General features: G+C 40.5%; 1 protein-coding gene across 1 annotated transcript in view; it reads left to right on the forward strand.

Annotated features, from left to right (window-relative positions):
* Window positions 1-14704, forward strand: part of PIP4P2 (phosphatidylinositol-4,5-bisphosphate 4-phosphatase 2) — a 24326-nt gene continuing 9622 nt past the window's right edge. The window contains exons 1-4 of the mRNA XM_064649154.1: window positions 1-228; window positions 6064-6212; window positions 7566-7672; window positions 9336-9459. Coding sequence (XP_064505224.1) covers window positions 123-228; window positions 6064-6212; window positions 7566-7672; window positions 9336-9459 — 486 coding nt within the window. The 5' untranslated portion in view covers window positions 1-122. The remainder of the gene's footprint in view (window positions 229-6063; window positions 6213-7565; window positions 7673-9335; window positions 9460-14704) is intronic.

Raw genomic sequence — 14704 nt, forward strand, 5'->3', positions numbered from 1 at the left:
CGCCTCACTCCCATTCATTCCCAGCCCCTTCCTCTGCGCTCCTTCCCCTTCCCCGGCGCCGTCGGTCCGGCCGCCTCCACGCCGAGCGCCCGGTCGCGGCCAGGGCCCTCCGCGCCGCAGCCATGGCCGCCGAGGGGGTGGACGAGCGCTCCCCGCTGCTCTCCGCGCCCGGCTCCGGCAATGTCACCCCGACCGCGCCGCCCTACCTGCCGGACAGCAGCCCCCGAGGTAAGGCTGTGCCGGGCGGGGGGCGGCGGGGCCCTGGGGGCCGGCCCTGGCGCTGGCAGGGGCGCGGCGCCTCCGCTCGGTGCGGCGGTGCGGGGGCTCCCCCGCCTTGGCCGGCGAGGGGCGGCGGGGCCGGGCCGGGGGAGCCCCCGCCCTGCCCCGGCTGTGGGGGCGCGGGGGGAACAACAGGTAACGCCGCGCAGGGCCGGGTGTAGGCCCTGCTCCCCGCCGTGCTCCCCGGCCTCGGCGCCTCAGCAGGAAGAATAAAAGGCATTAAAATAATTGTTTGCAGGGGCAGAACAAGCCCGAACCGGTCTGCTTATTATAACTCTCTCTCATGCTGCAGCTTGCAGAGTGATTGCTGGACTTGGGTTCCCCCATTAATTAGGAGCAGGATTAGGTGGAAGATCCTGAGCCGAGCTGGGCACTGGCAGCCGCAGGAGGGGCGCAGCGCGGGGTCTGGCCGCGGTGTCGGGCGCAGGTCCCTGCGCTGTGCCGTCCATCGCTGTGCCACAGCCCAGAGGTGCCCGGCTGCCATCGGCTCCCGTGCTGGCAGCCGGATTGAAATAACGAAGGGACTCGGTGCAATGTGGTAGTTGAAGTCCAAAACCACTAGGATGTCCTTGCAAACGCGTTTCAAGGCCATAGCTGGCTTTGGCTTTATTTTTAAAGCAAGTCAGATACTGTGGTTCCAAATCTGTAATCGTGGCATAATTATATGGTATTACCTTTCTTGCGCAGACTTAAGAAAATCATCTTGTTGATCAATACTGAATATTTAATAAGTAGGTGAAAAGATTTTACTTAGCAACTATAAATCAGGGTGTTTACAAAGTACATTAGTAGTTTTTTTTGGGTTTTTTTCAGTTAAATGTTTTAGAGCAGAAAGTGAGGTGTAGAGAAAGCTGAAGGAACAAAGAATCAATAAGATTAGAGTAGCTTGGCTAGCAGTAGCCTTTAAAATGTAAGATTATAATCCTTATCTCCGGTGTGTTGGTCTTTTCTTGTGGATTTCTATGTAATTGTATATATTTATGACATATATGTAAGTAGAATGAGTGAGCATCTGTCTCTTTTGAATAATATTTAAACTCATGGAAAACTAGTTCTCTTTGTCTTAATATGACAATGTATTTCAGTTAGGGCTGTAACTGGTATTGACTGTTTACTTTCATTTGAATTGGACAAAGGAATATTGGAAAATCAGCAGAGGTTGGGGGTTTTGTTTTGTTTATTTGTTCTTTCCCTAATCAATTTGTGTAGGATTAGCATAATCTCCTAAATTAAAAAAAAAATCCAGAAATCCATCTGAATTTGAATTCTGGTGTTTGATGTTTTTATTCTTAGTAGTCTTTATCCTGTAACCATTATTTTTGTATACTTTTTTTTAAAAGTTTTTATAGATTTAAAAAGTAAGGAAAATGCATTAGATCAGTGACTCTTGTCTGAACCCAGGGTGAAACTCATGACCTGGTAAGGAGCTGGACCCCAGATTCTCATTTCAGTTGGTAGCTGTGTCCTGCTGAGCCTTCAGTGGGCATCTGTAATTCGTGGTAACTGGCTGGGCACCTGCGGTGGGGTGTGGTGCTTGAGATAAGTGGCTTGTTCCCAGAAGTGAGGAGGAACCAACTGTAGAGCCTCCTTAAACATCAAAGACCTCTTGTTCAGTCAGTCCATGAGCAAGTGTACTAGGTAGCCCTTCAAAACTGCTCTACAATACTTACAAAAAGATAGCTGCAGAACAAAATCTTGCAGAAGTGTGATATAGGCCCAGTTGCTCTACTTCCCTTGCTCTGTTTTCCTTAGTAAAAGGATCTGTGCAAACTAAACCACGTTTCTAGCTAACAGGCAGCCTTTATCTCTCTCCCTAGTACAAGTCTAGATGCAGAGGGAACGAGCATTCTTGTGGAAAGTTGGGGTTTGCTTCCAAACCTCCTTCTGCAAGAGCGTCCTTGTTTAACATCACCTGACTGGTGTGGAGTGACAGAGGAAGGAGGAAGAAGCCCTTTGCCCTTAAAACTACCACCTGAATGTACATTAATAGACTTATCCGTGTAATTAACTACTGTGCCCAATATGTCATTCTGAGCTTTGAGAGGCCACAGTCTGAAAGTAGCCTTCTCTTCTCTTGTTGGGCTGCAGCTGGGAACTAGTTGACCATTTTCAAATGTATAAGCTGAAGTGGTTGAATCCTGGTAATGGCTCAGTGTTTGTTCCTAATGATGGAAGCAAGCAAGAAAAATCTTTTCAGTGTGGATGCAGGCCAGAGAATTTGAGAAACTTTTCACATAGACAAAGGGTGGGACTGTCAGCTCTGCTCCCTGTAGTAAGGTGGTTATTCAGTGCCTTTTTTTTTTTTCAGGGTGTCCTCTCCCCTCCCCCTCCAGGCTTTCTTAGTTCTTAACTACCTATCTCTGACATAAATCATTTAACTTTTTCCCTCACCCACCCCCTCCTGGGTCATGATAAAGAATTATTTAATTTTTTCTTCTAAATCAAATAAACAAAACAAAGTCATTTGTTTGACCCAAGTAAGCTGCAAGTGGTTCTCTGTGGTTTCTGCCCTTCAAATACCAAGGGAGGAAAGTGCACAAGCACCACAAGGAATTTCTCAGGTTGAATATGGGATATCTTCCATTCCATTGCTCTCCTGTGGGGGTGAGAAGGGACTCAGATGTACTGCATGGTAGGGCATTTTGCTAATCTTGCTGAACTAATTAGTGTTAAATTTTCTTTATTTTTTTAAAAGAAAAATTGGTAATATAGCTACAAATTGGTATGTCAGCAGCAGGAAATTCAGTATCTCATTAAATGTCTCACGGTGTGTACCTGAAACTTGCCTATAATCCAGTCGTGTCCAGCGTGACAGGCCTTTATGAACTGGTTTTAGATATTATAGTTAGGCTGAAATTCAAGCTGTCAAAAAAAAAAAGGTCATACCAAAGTATGTTAATGTGCTTTGAAACATTTTTATTAAGGGGTAATAAGGAGCAAACTCCGAGACAATGCCTTTATTTTCCTTTTCACCACCCCCATGCCCTCACCCTCTCCAATATACTTTTCTTTAAACTTAATTTTGGTGGCTTTTGCTGGTTTTGTTTTTTGGAGCTCTTCCAAATGCATGTTTTCTTTAAGCATGAAGGTTGCAGTGCCAAGATACTTCTGGCTTTCTGCTCCATAGCAAATGTCATTTGCTGCAGCACCACTCTGAAAAGCAGCCATTATTTCCTTGCTATCTGATATTTGCTGAGCCAGCAGGACAGGAACAGCGAGGCTGCTTACCTGGAAGCCAAGCAGCTCCAGTATGAGGCTGGAGAAGTGGCTGGCAGTGTCTGCAGGGGCTCTTGCACCTCAGTTAACCAGCTTTCAAACTCCTAAGAATTGTCACTTAGAAATAGGGTACAGAAAATTATACATGTCTAGAAGGGTATAGTTAGCAATTTTTAAAGTATTCCAGGATCATGGAAAGCTGAAAGGCTGGGGGCTGTGTGTCTATTTTTATGTTCTGGTACCCTTCCAGATATTGTTTGCCTTTCCTCAGTACTGCTGCCCTATTCCCAGCTGATAGAGTTAAGAAATTGCACTTTAAATGGAGAGGACAAAGTGAAAAAGTTCCAGAACACAATTGTTGCTTTTCAGAAAAGCACCCTTAAAGCTGGGAGTGAACTGTAGAGTTTGATATGTTGTTCTATTGCTACCTTTTTCCCAAGCCAGAAAGTGTCAGCTGCTCGCTGCAGGAGCAGTTAAGCAGCCTGCTGACTGCCAAAACCCCCTTGCAGCAGCCTTGACTTTGCCACTCGCGGGGAAGACACTGCTGTTCCTATCATCCAAAGCTCTAACCTGGTTTCTGCAGTGATCTACTAGACTTGAGGTTGTTTCCAATTGCCGAAGTGTGTGTGTATTAGGGTTTTGTCTTGTGTGTGTTTGTTTTGTTTGTTAATATCTTGTAATATCTCCTGTCTTATATGTGGCAGTCTTACTTAAAATAGGGTATCATAGTACTGCAAAATATTGTGGGTTTGGTTTTGGTTTTTGTTTTTTTTTTTTTACTGGATGCTGCATTTTTTCAGGAATGTTATTCCTCAGAAACAGAAGAAATCACAACATTGTTACCTCATATCTCTTAATGACGTTGCTTTCTCTAACTGGTATATCAAAACTGAAGGTGTGAAGTTCACTTGCTCAAATAATGGAGCATAAGTGTGTGTCATGACTTAATTGTATTGCTGCATATAAGTTATTTTTTTTCTCATCTGAAATAATTCAAGTATGTTGGATGTGATTCTGACACTTTTGAAGGTATCCACTGTTCTCCTGCTGCCTCTGTGAGTTAAAATCAAGCACAGGTCTGGGTCATTTGTAGTCCAAGTGGCAAAGAGAGAGAGTGAGAGCACACTGAACAGCAATGCTGCTTCAAAGGTGTGGGATGACTTTTGGATCTGAAGGGCAGACAGGGTTTCTTATATCTCTCCAGCTTATGACATTCACTTTAAGAAGGTGAAGGAGTGATGAGGGCTTTCTTACATGCTTAAATTTAATATTTCTACTTGTCAGCTTTGATAGCAGTCTGTGATTTCCCTTGCCATCCTCCAGCAGATACTGTTCTGTTCAGTGCTGTTGGTAAACTGAAAGTAGGCTCATCTCTCATTGCTGCTCTGAAAAATTTGTTAGCTGCTTGGATGTAATTTTAAAAAAACTCACTGAAGTCCAAGGCTGCAGGTATTTCAAACTACTAGTATTTAAAAAAAGCTAACTATGAACTGCTGAATATGCCAATTCCATATTTGCTTACCTGAAGAGCCCTGAACTTGGTGAAATAAAAGTTGGTGCTATTACATGCCAAATAATTGTCATAATAAGCTTGTGAGAGATTGCTGTGTTGAATTATTTTCATTCCATGGATTCTTGAACCTCGAAGGTTCTTTAGCGTTTCTTCCCTGTTGCATTGTGGACTCAAGACTGGCAAAGTTGAAGTCTGCTCTTCAACAGAGGCCTAAGGCCACTACACTATATCCTTCCCTGTGTTAGCCTGTCCTAATTGACTAAAGACCACCTTGTCCATCCACACTTTGGCTCTTGGACAAGAAAAATATGTGAAACCCTTAAAAGCAGAAACTCTGATTTCATCTTTTTTTTTTTTCGAGATAGGATAAGTATGCTGTTGTTGTGCTCAAAAAAGAAGCATTTCATGCCACTTCCCATCCAAGATTTGTTTTCTTTACAGGACTGTTCTGTGTTTTTACCTGTAGTATTTGTTACTATATGATAAACACTTGTCTATATTTCACTCTTTTCAGATGTTTGTAAAGGCTGTTTATGACTCCTTTGCCTACCTTTGACTTCTGATGTGTCTTATTTTCTGGTTTTTTTTCTTCAAAAGCCAGTCTCTGGTTGCTACTAATCTGTAGTAGGTTTGGGGTTTATCTGAGTTTCCCCCCCCCCGTGATTTCTAAAGACTGTGAAAAGTTGGTATGAAAATAAAGTTGCAGAGATGAGCATTTAGTTGGATCCTCATTTCTGGGCTGATTTAGTGTATTCATAGAATCAGCCGGGTTGGAAAGGACCTCTGAGATCATCAGGTCCAACCCTTGCTGTGTTTGTGTTGCTGGTTTACTTTACCTACAACTATGGGTGATGTTTGTGTACACAGAAGCTGTGGAGAAGGGGAATGCAAACTTAGGTTTGTCTTTCTTTATGCTAACCATTAACTTCGAGTTGTTTGGGGTTTTTTTAATTTTTTTTTTTTCTCTTTTTGAGACTGTGACTTAGGGATGATATTTGCTGAAAGTGTTTTAGGATCCTCTAGTGTTTCAGCTGAGATTTCCTTATCTCTTGCAGCAGAGCTTCCTCCTCCATACACTGCTATTGCAAGTCCAGATGCCAGCGGTGTTCCTGTAATAAACTGCCGCGTGTGCCAGTCGCTAATCAATTTGGATGGCAAGCTACACCAACATGTGGTTAAGTGCACAGTTTGCAATGAAGCTACGGTAAAATGGATTTTTAGCATTTTCTTTTTGTGGAGGGAAGCGGGGGGGAAGCTGAAGTATGTGGTTGGTGGAATTCGTGTCCTCACCTACGGAGGGTGAGTCCCTTCCTGCCATCCTTGCAAAGGACCTGTGAGCCCAGCTGACTGCTGGTGTAGCTAGTGTGCAAGCTTAAGGGTTTGCTGGCACAATAAATCTTCGTTTAGCTGGCTGTTCAGGATGTCTCCTGAGGAGGACAGAAAGCAAAGATGTCATTTAAGTAATTACTCTTCTGTAAAGAAGGATGAAATTGGTTTTGATGGGACAAAGAGAAATGAAGAATTTAGTTATTCTAAGTGTGGGAGAAGCAAAGTAACTACCCCACACCTTTCCCTGGATGTATGCCCTCTGACTGCAGTACTATTCAGTCAATTGGTTAGGTTGACAGTAGACTACAATACAACAACTTTGAAATGCTAAGTTGTACGTTCTTTTCCAGTGATCACAGACCAATTTGTTTCTCCTTCTCTTTTGTTAATTCAAGTCTTCACTATTTAGCTCCTGCTTCTATTTTTTTCTTCCTGCCAGTTTCAGGATACTGCAGTGCTCCACAGCTACTGGAAGCATTTGTATGAAAAACACAGGATTGGATTTATTATATGAAAAATACTTTAAATTATGTCCAGAAGGCAGGTAGCCTTAAAACTGCTGGAAAACTTTTTTTTTCCACTTGAAAGAAAGAGTACAGAACCTGCCATTGATAGTCACTTTCCCTGCAGATATATAACATTTCAAGCCAAAGTATCTTGCAGCTTTGGAATTGCTGTATGAAAGGGACACTGAAACTTGACTCCAAGGCTGGAGACAGATAATTTCAGTATAAAGTAAGATTAGAGTACAGTGATGTCTACATGTTCCCTTAGTGACTGAGAACCAGACTGTGATCCTTTCACTGTTGAATGAAGCCATTGTACCAGGCAAGGAGACTTGTTTGACTGTCATTTTTTTTAAAATATACCACTCGTTAAGCTCACATTTAAAAAAACAAAACTGAACTGAAGCCTTGAATTGTCATTGCTAAAATATGAATATTTTTTTTCCTGAGTTTGCAGAATCTCTTGTTTTTTTCTATTGAGGAAATTTTTACTTCTTTGTCTGGGAAGAGAGAAAAAACTTCTAATTTTGTCTTGACTGTGAAGTTTCCTCTGTAAGAGGAACTGTATTTCTCTGTTAGCAAGAACTTGTCGCTGAAGTTGTTCTGCTTTGTCATACTGTTCTGTGGAAAAAAATGAATTGCTATGACTTCTGATGTGTGTTCTCTGGTGGTTGTGTTGTTTTTTTTTTTTTTTTTTTTTTTTTTTTTTTTTTTTTGTTTAGCCAATCAAAAACCCTCCTTCAGGGAAGAAGTATGTTAGATGTCAATGTAACTGTCTCCTTATCTGTAAGGATACGTCTCGGAAAATAGGCTGTCCAAGACCAAACTGGTAAGAATAAAATACTCTAAATGCGTTGTGATAGTTTTCTCTAAAGCAACAATTCTCTTTGTGTTGAATTTTTAAAATTAAAAGATGTTCAAGGCTGGGCCTCTGCATGTGGACACTTAACAGAGCATTACTGAATTACTACAGACATAGGTAGTGCTAGTGTCAATTTTGAATATATTTTTTTTTAAGATTAAAGAGGAAAAAAAAGTTTCTTCTTCTATTTAGTGTTAGTCTCAGATGTGTGTGTCCCACTTTATCTACTTCATAAGGAAAAAAAAATGATATAAAGAACAACAGAGAAGAAAATCCACTTCTTGTTTCTGGGACTTAACATTCACAATTTCTTGCAGACTTAATTATTATAAACACACACCCTTTGATTAGTTCAGAGCAGGGACTCCAGAATGAAATGGGAGAGGAAGCAGTCCTGTTCTTCCTCCTGTTTATGCTGAGTTTTCATTTTCCTCTCAGCTCTTTTGGTGTTAAAGATCCCACTGAGGTAGGAGTAGTTTGATTGTAAGTGGTGCAGCTCTAACACGAGAAATGGAGATGAAAGCTAAGTCTGCAGACACATGAATGGAAGCTCTACCATACCAAGTGCCCTAGTCACCAATGTATTGGCTGTTCTGATTTTGAAACAGTTTGAGAGTTGTGGGAATTTTTCTTTTTAATAATGCAGTTTTGGGGAGGACTTCAAAACATTCCAAACACTTTCTCAGAGTGCAAGAATGTTCATGGGATACTTCAGTTATCACATGGTTGCTAACTAAACTGAATCAGAAACTCTGTAATTTTATTAAAATAATTTCAAAAATATATACCCCAACAGTTTCCCTAAGATAGTCTATGTATTTGTCTTGTTAGAAACTGAGCAGAATTGGTGTACTTTGAAGGAGAGAGTTGGGAGTAAGACTCCAGATTGAATGAAGGGAGGCCATCCAGAACACAGTTTTGATTGTATATGGAGAGAGATGCAATGCAAGTTAAATAATGCTTTAATTTTCCCCTTCACTTTTTCATGCTAAGAAGTCTCATCCTGATTCTGAGTTGGTTGATTTGGTTACTGTCATTTTGGACTGACAGATTTTATAATTAAACTTGAAACAAGTTAAACATAAAAGCAAATACTTACAGACTGTTTTATAAAGTAAACTGATTGCATTTAGTCAACCTGGGGTGGCTTTCTTTCTTAGTTTACTCGATTTCAGTTGAATTTTTACTGTACAAATGTGGAAATGCTGCTTATATTGACGTGATTGTCAGTAGCGTGGGAAGGAGAACTAGGTTATGGAAGAGTCCATACTCTTTCTACATGTTTTACATAGGGACGTACATTTCAATTCACGGGCTTGCTCAGCTCACGTATTAAGATTTCATTCTCCTGATGAGTGTTTCTGCCATATGCTGGCAAGTCTTTGATCTCTACAGGGTTCAGGCTTGCATGGCTGATCTTGGAGTGAAAGCGAATGTTATCAAAACTGAAAAGGAAAACACTTCAGAGAGAGACCAAAACTGGGTGCATCAGCTGTTTTTAACAAGCAGATTGTAGTTAAAAAGTGTAAAAATATTTGGTACCGAGTTGCTTAAATTGCTAATTGCTTAAATGCATCGTCCTTCTCTTTTACTAGCTTAATTACATGTGTATCTAATGTTCTTAACGCAGTAGACGCATCATTACTCTTGGTCCAGTAATGCTGATTCCAGAAGAGCAGCCAGCTCAGCCTGCCTTGCCAGTTCAACCAGATGGAACTAGAGTGGTGTGTGGGCATTGTGGAAATACGTTCCTTGTAAGTAAAGCACCAGGTTCTCCTTCTCACCTCACTGTGCTATCCCTCAAGGTATTTGTTGTAAGCACTTCTAAGGGGTGTATTGCCTCACTCTCTGGCATCAGTGAGGAACTAAAGCTTCTTCTCTCCTCATATTGCTGTGGATGTATAGTCTGTATTTGCTTATCTTTATAAGCATTTCAAGAAAGCTTTTAACAGTCTTTCTGTGTGTGGATGGATAAAGCTTAAAGTCTGTCTTACTGGTTAGTGATGTGAGAGTGGACAGTGCTGAAAAATGAAGTTTTGCTTCCAGATTCTGTTTAGTCTTGCAGTGGTGGCTGTGTTCTGCAGTGGCTAAGAGAGCGGTTCTGTCATTGCTGTATGGATCCCTGAAAGGTGTTTATGGCACTTGCCCACTGGCATATCTGTCAGTTGTTACAGACTGGAGGCTTTGGTTTATATGTGAGGCTGACAGTTGTTCCCATTTTTTAAGTGGAAGGGTGCAAGAATATTTTTCTGTTTTTGAACTGTTTGCAGCCTTCTAAATGGATAAGAGGCTGCCATACTTGAACAGTACACAAGTTAGCTTTAGTTTCATCGTTCAGCAGTGCTTGAATCTCTGTCAGGTTTGTGAGTTATGGGAAATGGCTATGATAAGTGGTACAGCTGAAGGAACCACATAGTCCTGACAGCGGTGTTACGTTCCTGAAATAAAGGATTGTAAGATACGTAAAGACCAGAGAATACTCAAGGAAAAAGAAAGCTTAGGGAATGGCACTCCATGTTGGCTTGTAGCAGGGAGAGAAGGGTTTGTTTGTGACGGGTTCTATAATGGAGTAGACTTCTGCCTTCAGATTTTACTTCAGGTTTATGGATCAGTGAGGCGCTTTTGTGGCTCAACCCAGCCATCACTGCGAACACCACCCAGCCCCCCTGCCCGGATAGGAGGAAAATTGGACAAAAGGCAAAACTTATGGGTTGAGGTAAAAACAATTCAATGATTGAAATAAAAAACCCCAGTACTACTAATGATGACAATACTAATAGTAATGAAAAGAGAGGGAGAGAGGAATAAAACCTAAGAGAAACAAGTGATGTGCAATACAATTGCTCACCACCCGCTGACCGATGCCCAGCCAGTCTCTCAGCAGCAATCAGTGTCTCTCAGCCAACTTCCCCCAGTTTATATATCAGACATGATATTCTGTGGTATGGAATATCCCTTTGGCCAGTTCAGCTCAGCTGTCCTGCCTGTGCTCTCTTGAGTTCCTTGTGCACCTGGTTTGCTGGCAGAGCATGAGAAACTGAAAAGTCCTTGACTTAGGGGAAACACTACTTAGCAACAACTAAAACATTAGTTTGTTACCAACATTGTTACTGAATCTAAAACACAGCACTGTACCAGCTACTAAGAAGAAAATTGATAATCCCAGCTGAAACCAGGACAGGTGTGCTATAATGGTTTGACTACTATAGTAGGTGGTGAATGCAGGAAGCGGGGAAATAGCCCTTACACTTCTCATTTTATTTTTTCAGAGGAAATTAGAAATTTGATTATGAATTTACAAGTAATGTGCTAACTGAAAAGCCATTAGAGAGATGCTCGAGAAATATTCTGTCTGGTAATTCTACCTATATATTGAAAAAAATTTATTTCTCTTATAACCCTTGCTGAAGAGCAGAAAGTAATGGAAGGTAACTGAAGGTAGCTGAAGTGGGTTTTCTGCTTGTCTTTTTGTTTTGCCTGTCTTTGGGGACTTTCATAAGCATGGGATTTTTACTTGGCTTTATCCCCTATTTGCTTTATATAAGTACAGCCTAAATCACCTTTGTACTTTACACAATGAACTACTTCAGGTGAAAATAAGGGGAAAAACCTAAACCCATAAAGGCTGTTTTTTTCCTGTAACTACTAGATTATGCCTTAAAAGGCTAAGTTTTTCTATTTTGGGATTTGTGCATGTGACTTCAGATCTAATTATTGCTTTAGGGAACTGTGACATTTTGAACTTCATAGTTCTATGTGCCACTAAGACAAATTTGTCACTTCGTGGTACATCGAAAAGAAAATTTCCAAATCACTAGAAGTAGGAAGTTTGGTATTCTTTTGTGCTGAGTTATCAAGACACAAACCCATTTTTTTCTCACTTCACGCAGCTTTTCCACCAGACTTTTGCTTCTCTTGTTTTCTGTAATTAAGTCTGAGATTCTCCAAATAAAAGTTTTAGTTAATAAAAATCACAAAATTGCTTGGATTTCAGAGTGAGCAGAGAAAGTGTTTTAGCCAGCCTGGAAACTCGGCTCCTGCGTAGGTATTTCTGCCTTTTGCCATCTCCACATCGTAAAGAAGATACATAATGCTAGATGCATCTCTCAGCAATTCAGTTATCCCTTTTACTTGACAGTTAAAAAATAAATAGAATAGACAAGCAAAGCTGGAATCCCTGGAGTGGGAAAATCAAATTGTCATTTGCATGTTCTGTGTTCTTTTAAGAGTATCAACTTGTTGACCACTTTCCAAGATTTTTTTTTTCCATATGAAAGCATCAGTATGGGCTGTGCTTTCCCTGCCTCTACACATGTTGGGGGTGTTTTTACAGATTATGAAAAGCGCTCTCCATACTATGGAGTGCCTTAAAGTTTGTCTGTCTTAGCTGTCAGGCTTAGTACTAAAGTTATACTGTAGCTGAACTATCCATAGTTATTCACATTTTATTAATGAGATCTTTTTTTCCCTTGTTAACCTGATAGAAGTTTTTTCTGTGTTAAGATTTCCACTGTTTCTGGGAGATTTGGAGTTCAGACAACTGGAAAAAGGGGTAGAATAGAAAAGGAGAGCAGGACAATGGTTTAACTATGTTGCTAAATCACGATTTGATCTGGTTTGGGCTTTTTTGAGTGCTTCTGGACTTGGGCTGTGACAGTTACTGTTTCTGCCAGCAGTAAGTCATTCCCTGCAACCCCCTTCACCTCCTGAGGGACCTCTGCCTGTGATAGTCTGTGGCTATCAGAGACTGAGTTGCCTTTGGAAATGGTGGTGAACAAGGGACAGCTGTCCCTGTGTTGTCCCCCTCTCTGCCATCTTCCTGCTACAATCCTGCTTGTAGACACCTCAAGGACAAGAAGTCAGGAGCAAGCTATGGAAGCCACAGGCTGTAGGCTAAGCACTGTGCTTTGTCAATTTAATTTTTTTTTAAACTAATCAAATATGAAAATTATTTCTTCTGAAATAATTGAATAGAAAACCCTTTAAACTTTCCAAAAAACTTAGACGAGTTTTAACCTGCAGAAGTATTTCGCTTTCTCAAAGGACCTGAGGGGAGTGGAGGGGAAGCTTCTTTTGCAGAAGCAGCTGTATGTAGGACTCTGTGTGCATAGAATTTTTCTTTCTCTTTTTTTTTTTTTTTTCCCCTCTCTATCTTACATTAAATGCACTGAGAATTATTTTAGGCTCAGAAGGAAAAAAAGTTTGACATATTCTTCTAGTAATACATTTGATGGATGCCTGGTTTTGTCCACAGTTGAAATGAAGAGCTCTGGAATCCTTATCTCCTCATTTGTGTTTCAGTACATCTAAGCAGGGATTTGGGCCATCATTTATTCTACTGTTTCAATTAGAAAAATACAGTTTGTATTCTCAGCAGAGAGATAAATTTCATGGGACTGGAACTTGAAGTTTTCTTAACAATATGAATCAATATTAGGTACTTTAAAGCATTCTGGAATATGTGTAAAAAAAATACCAGCTTAAGCATGATTTTAACTACTTGTTAAACCCACCAAAGCTCCATGACTTGGAATGTACATGAACATGGCCTTTCCCTACTGCTGATGTGATCTAAATTCTTGTAGTTTGAATGTCTTGTCATATTTTTGCTCTTTTTTTCCTGCAAATATTTCTGGTATGTGCAGAAAGCATCATAACAGTTAGTGCTTCTGTTACTTCCAGGTAACTCTCTATGAAAACAGATTATTGCTGCCTCTGTTTTCCATCTATACTTGAAGCCCAACTCATGCATTTGAGTTTGTAGCCATTAATAATTAGGGCTAATAATTAGAATCTTAAGTAAAATTCTAGAAAGACCATTAACGAGTAACTTTGGAAATGGAGTAGTCTACACTGTGATAAAACTAGTGTACAGAAGTGAAGGTGAAGTAGTCTAAATCAAGAACTTATATTTAACCTATTTCTGTCTTCTGTTTCTGGAATTGTAGTTTCAAAAGCTGGAATAACCCCTCTGATGAGGCCTATCTCCATTCCTAACATTGACAACTGCATCCAATTCCACTTTCATTGTGTGTAGAACTAAGGGAAGTCAAGTAGGTTTTTGACAGGGATGCAGGCGAATATCTAACTTGCTCCTCTGCCAGGAATGTGGAAGTAGAATTAATGCTCCTAAAAAGCTTTGCTCGGGTGGGGAGTATTACAGAAGTCTTAAGGGATAAAATAGAACTATGCTAAATCAGTTTGGCCAAGTCTTGTAAACAAATAATACCAGTTACATAGTTGTTCTTTAAATGCGTTATTGGAAAAAAAGGATTTCTTTTCAGTGGTGAAGTATCCCCAAGTAAATAAAATTGAGAAGTAAATAAAACTGAGGGACACCTTCAAGAGGCAGGAAAATACACTTTAAATACTCTTATATTTAAATACTACAGATCAAAACTTTACAGCAAAATCTGCTGATACTGGCAAGGCATGAGAAGACACATCCTCTTTCTTTACACATAAAATCATAAATATTTTCTTAATTTAAATGGTGCTGTGCTGTAGGCTGGTCCTGTTTTCCATGCAAGGGCAGGCTTTGATTTTGATTTGTGGTTCTAGAAGTTATAACTATTCACTTCAGTAGGCCAACTTCAGATTTCTCACAGAGATAAGGCAGATCCTAATGGAGGCGAGGCACTGGTGATCTGCGCTGTGGCTTCTTCCCCTGCTATTAACTTGCAGTGTGACTTTTGCTTAAATCCAGGAGGGAGGGGAGAGGAGAACTATATTTCACCAGGAAAACTGCAAACTAACCTCCACTTGAGAAAGGCAACAGAAGAGAGCTGCAATTATAACTTCTTAAAGGGTGAAGAAAAATAACCTTATCCCCTTGATCAAGGCAAACATGTTTAAAATGCTTGTTTAGTACTTCTGTTATCACAGAATGAAATTTAACAGAACATGCTGTTTTTAAATGAATATATCACTATGTGTCCCGTGGTTGAGGTAGTTCTAGGCACTACTTTCACTAAGGCTATTTCCCACATAAGTTTTTGT

This window comes from Pseudopipra pipra, chromosome 1, assembly GCF_036250125.1.
Source record: "Pseudopipra pipra isolate bDixPip1 chromosome 1, bDixPip1.hap1, whole genome shotgun sequence".
In the NCBI taxonomy this organism is placed as follows: domain Eukaryota; kingdom Metazoa; phylum Chordata; class Aves; order Passeriformes; family Pipridae; genus Pseudopipra; species Pseudopipra pipra.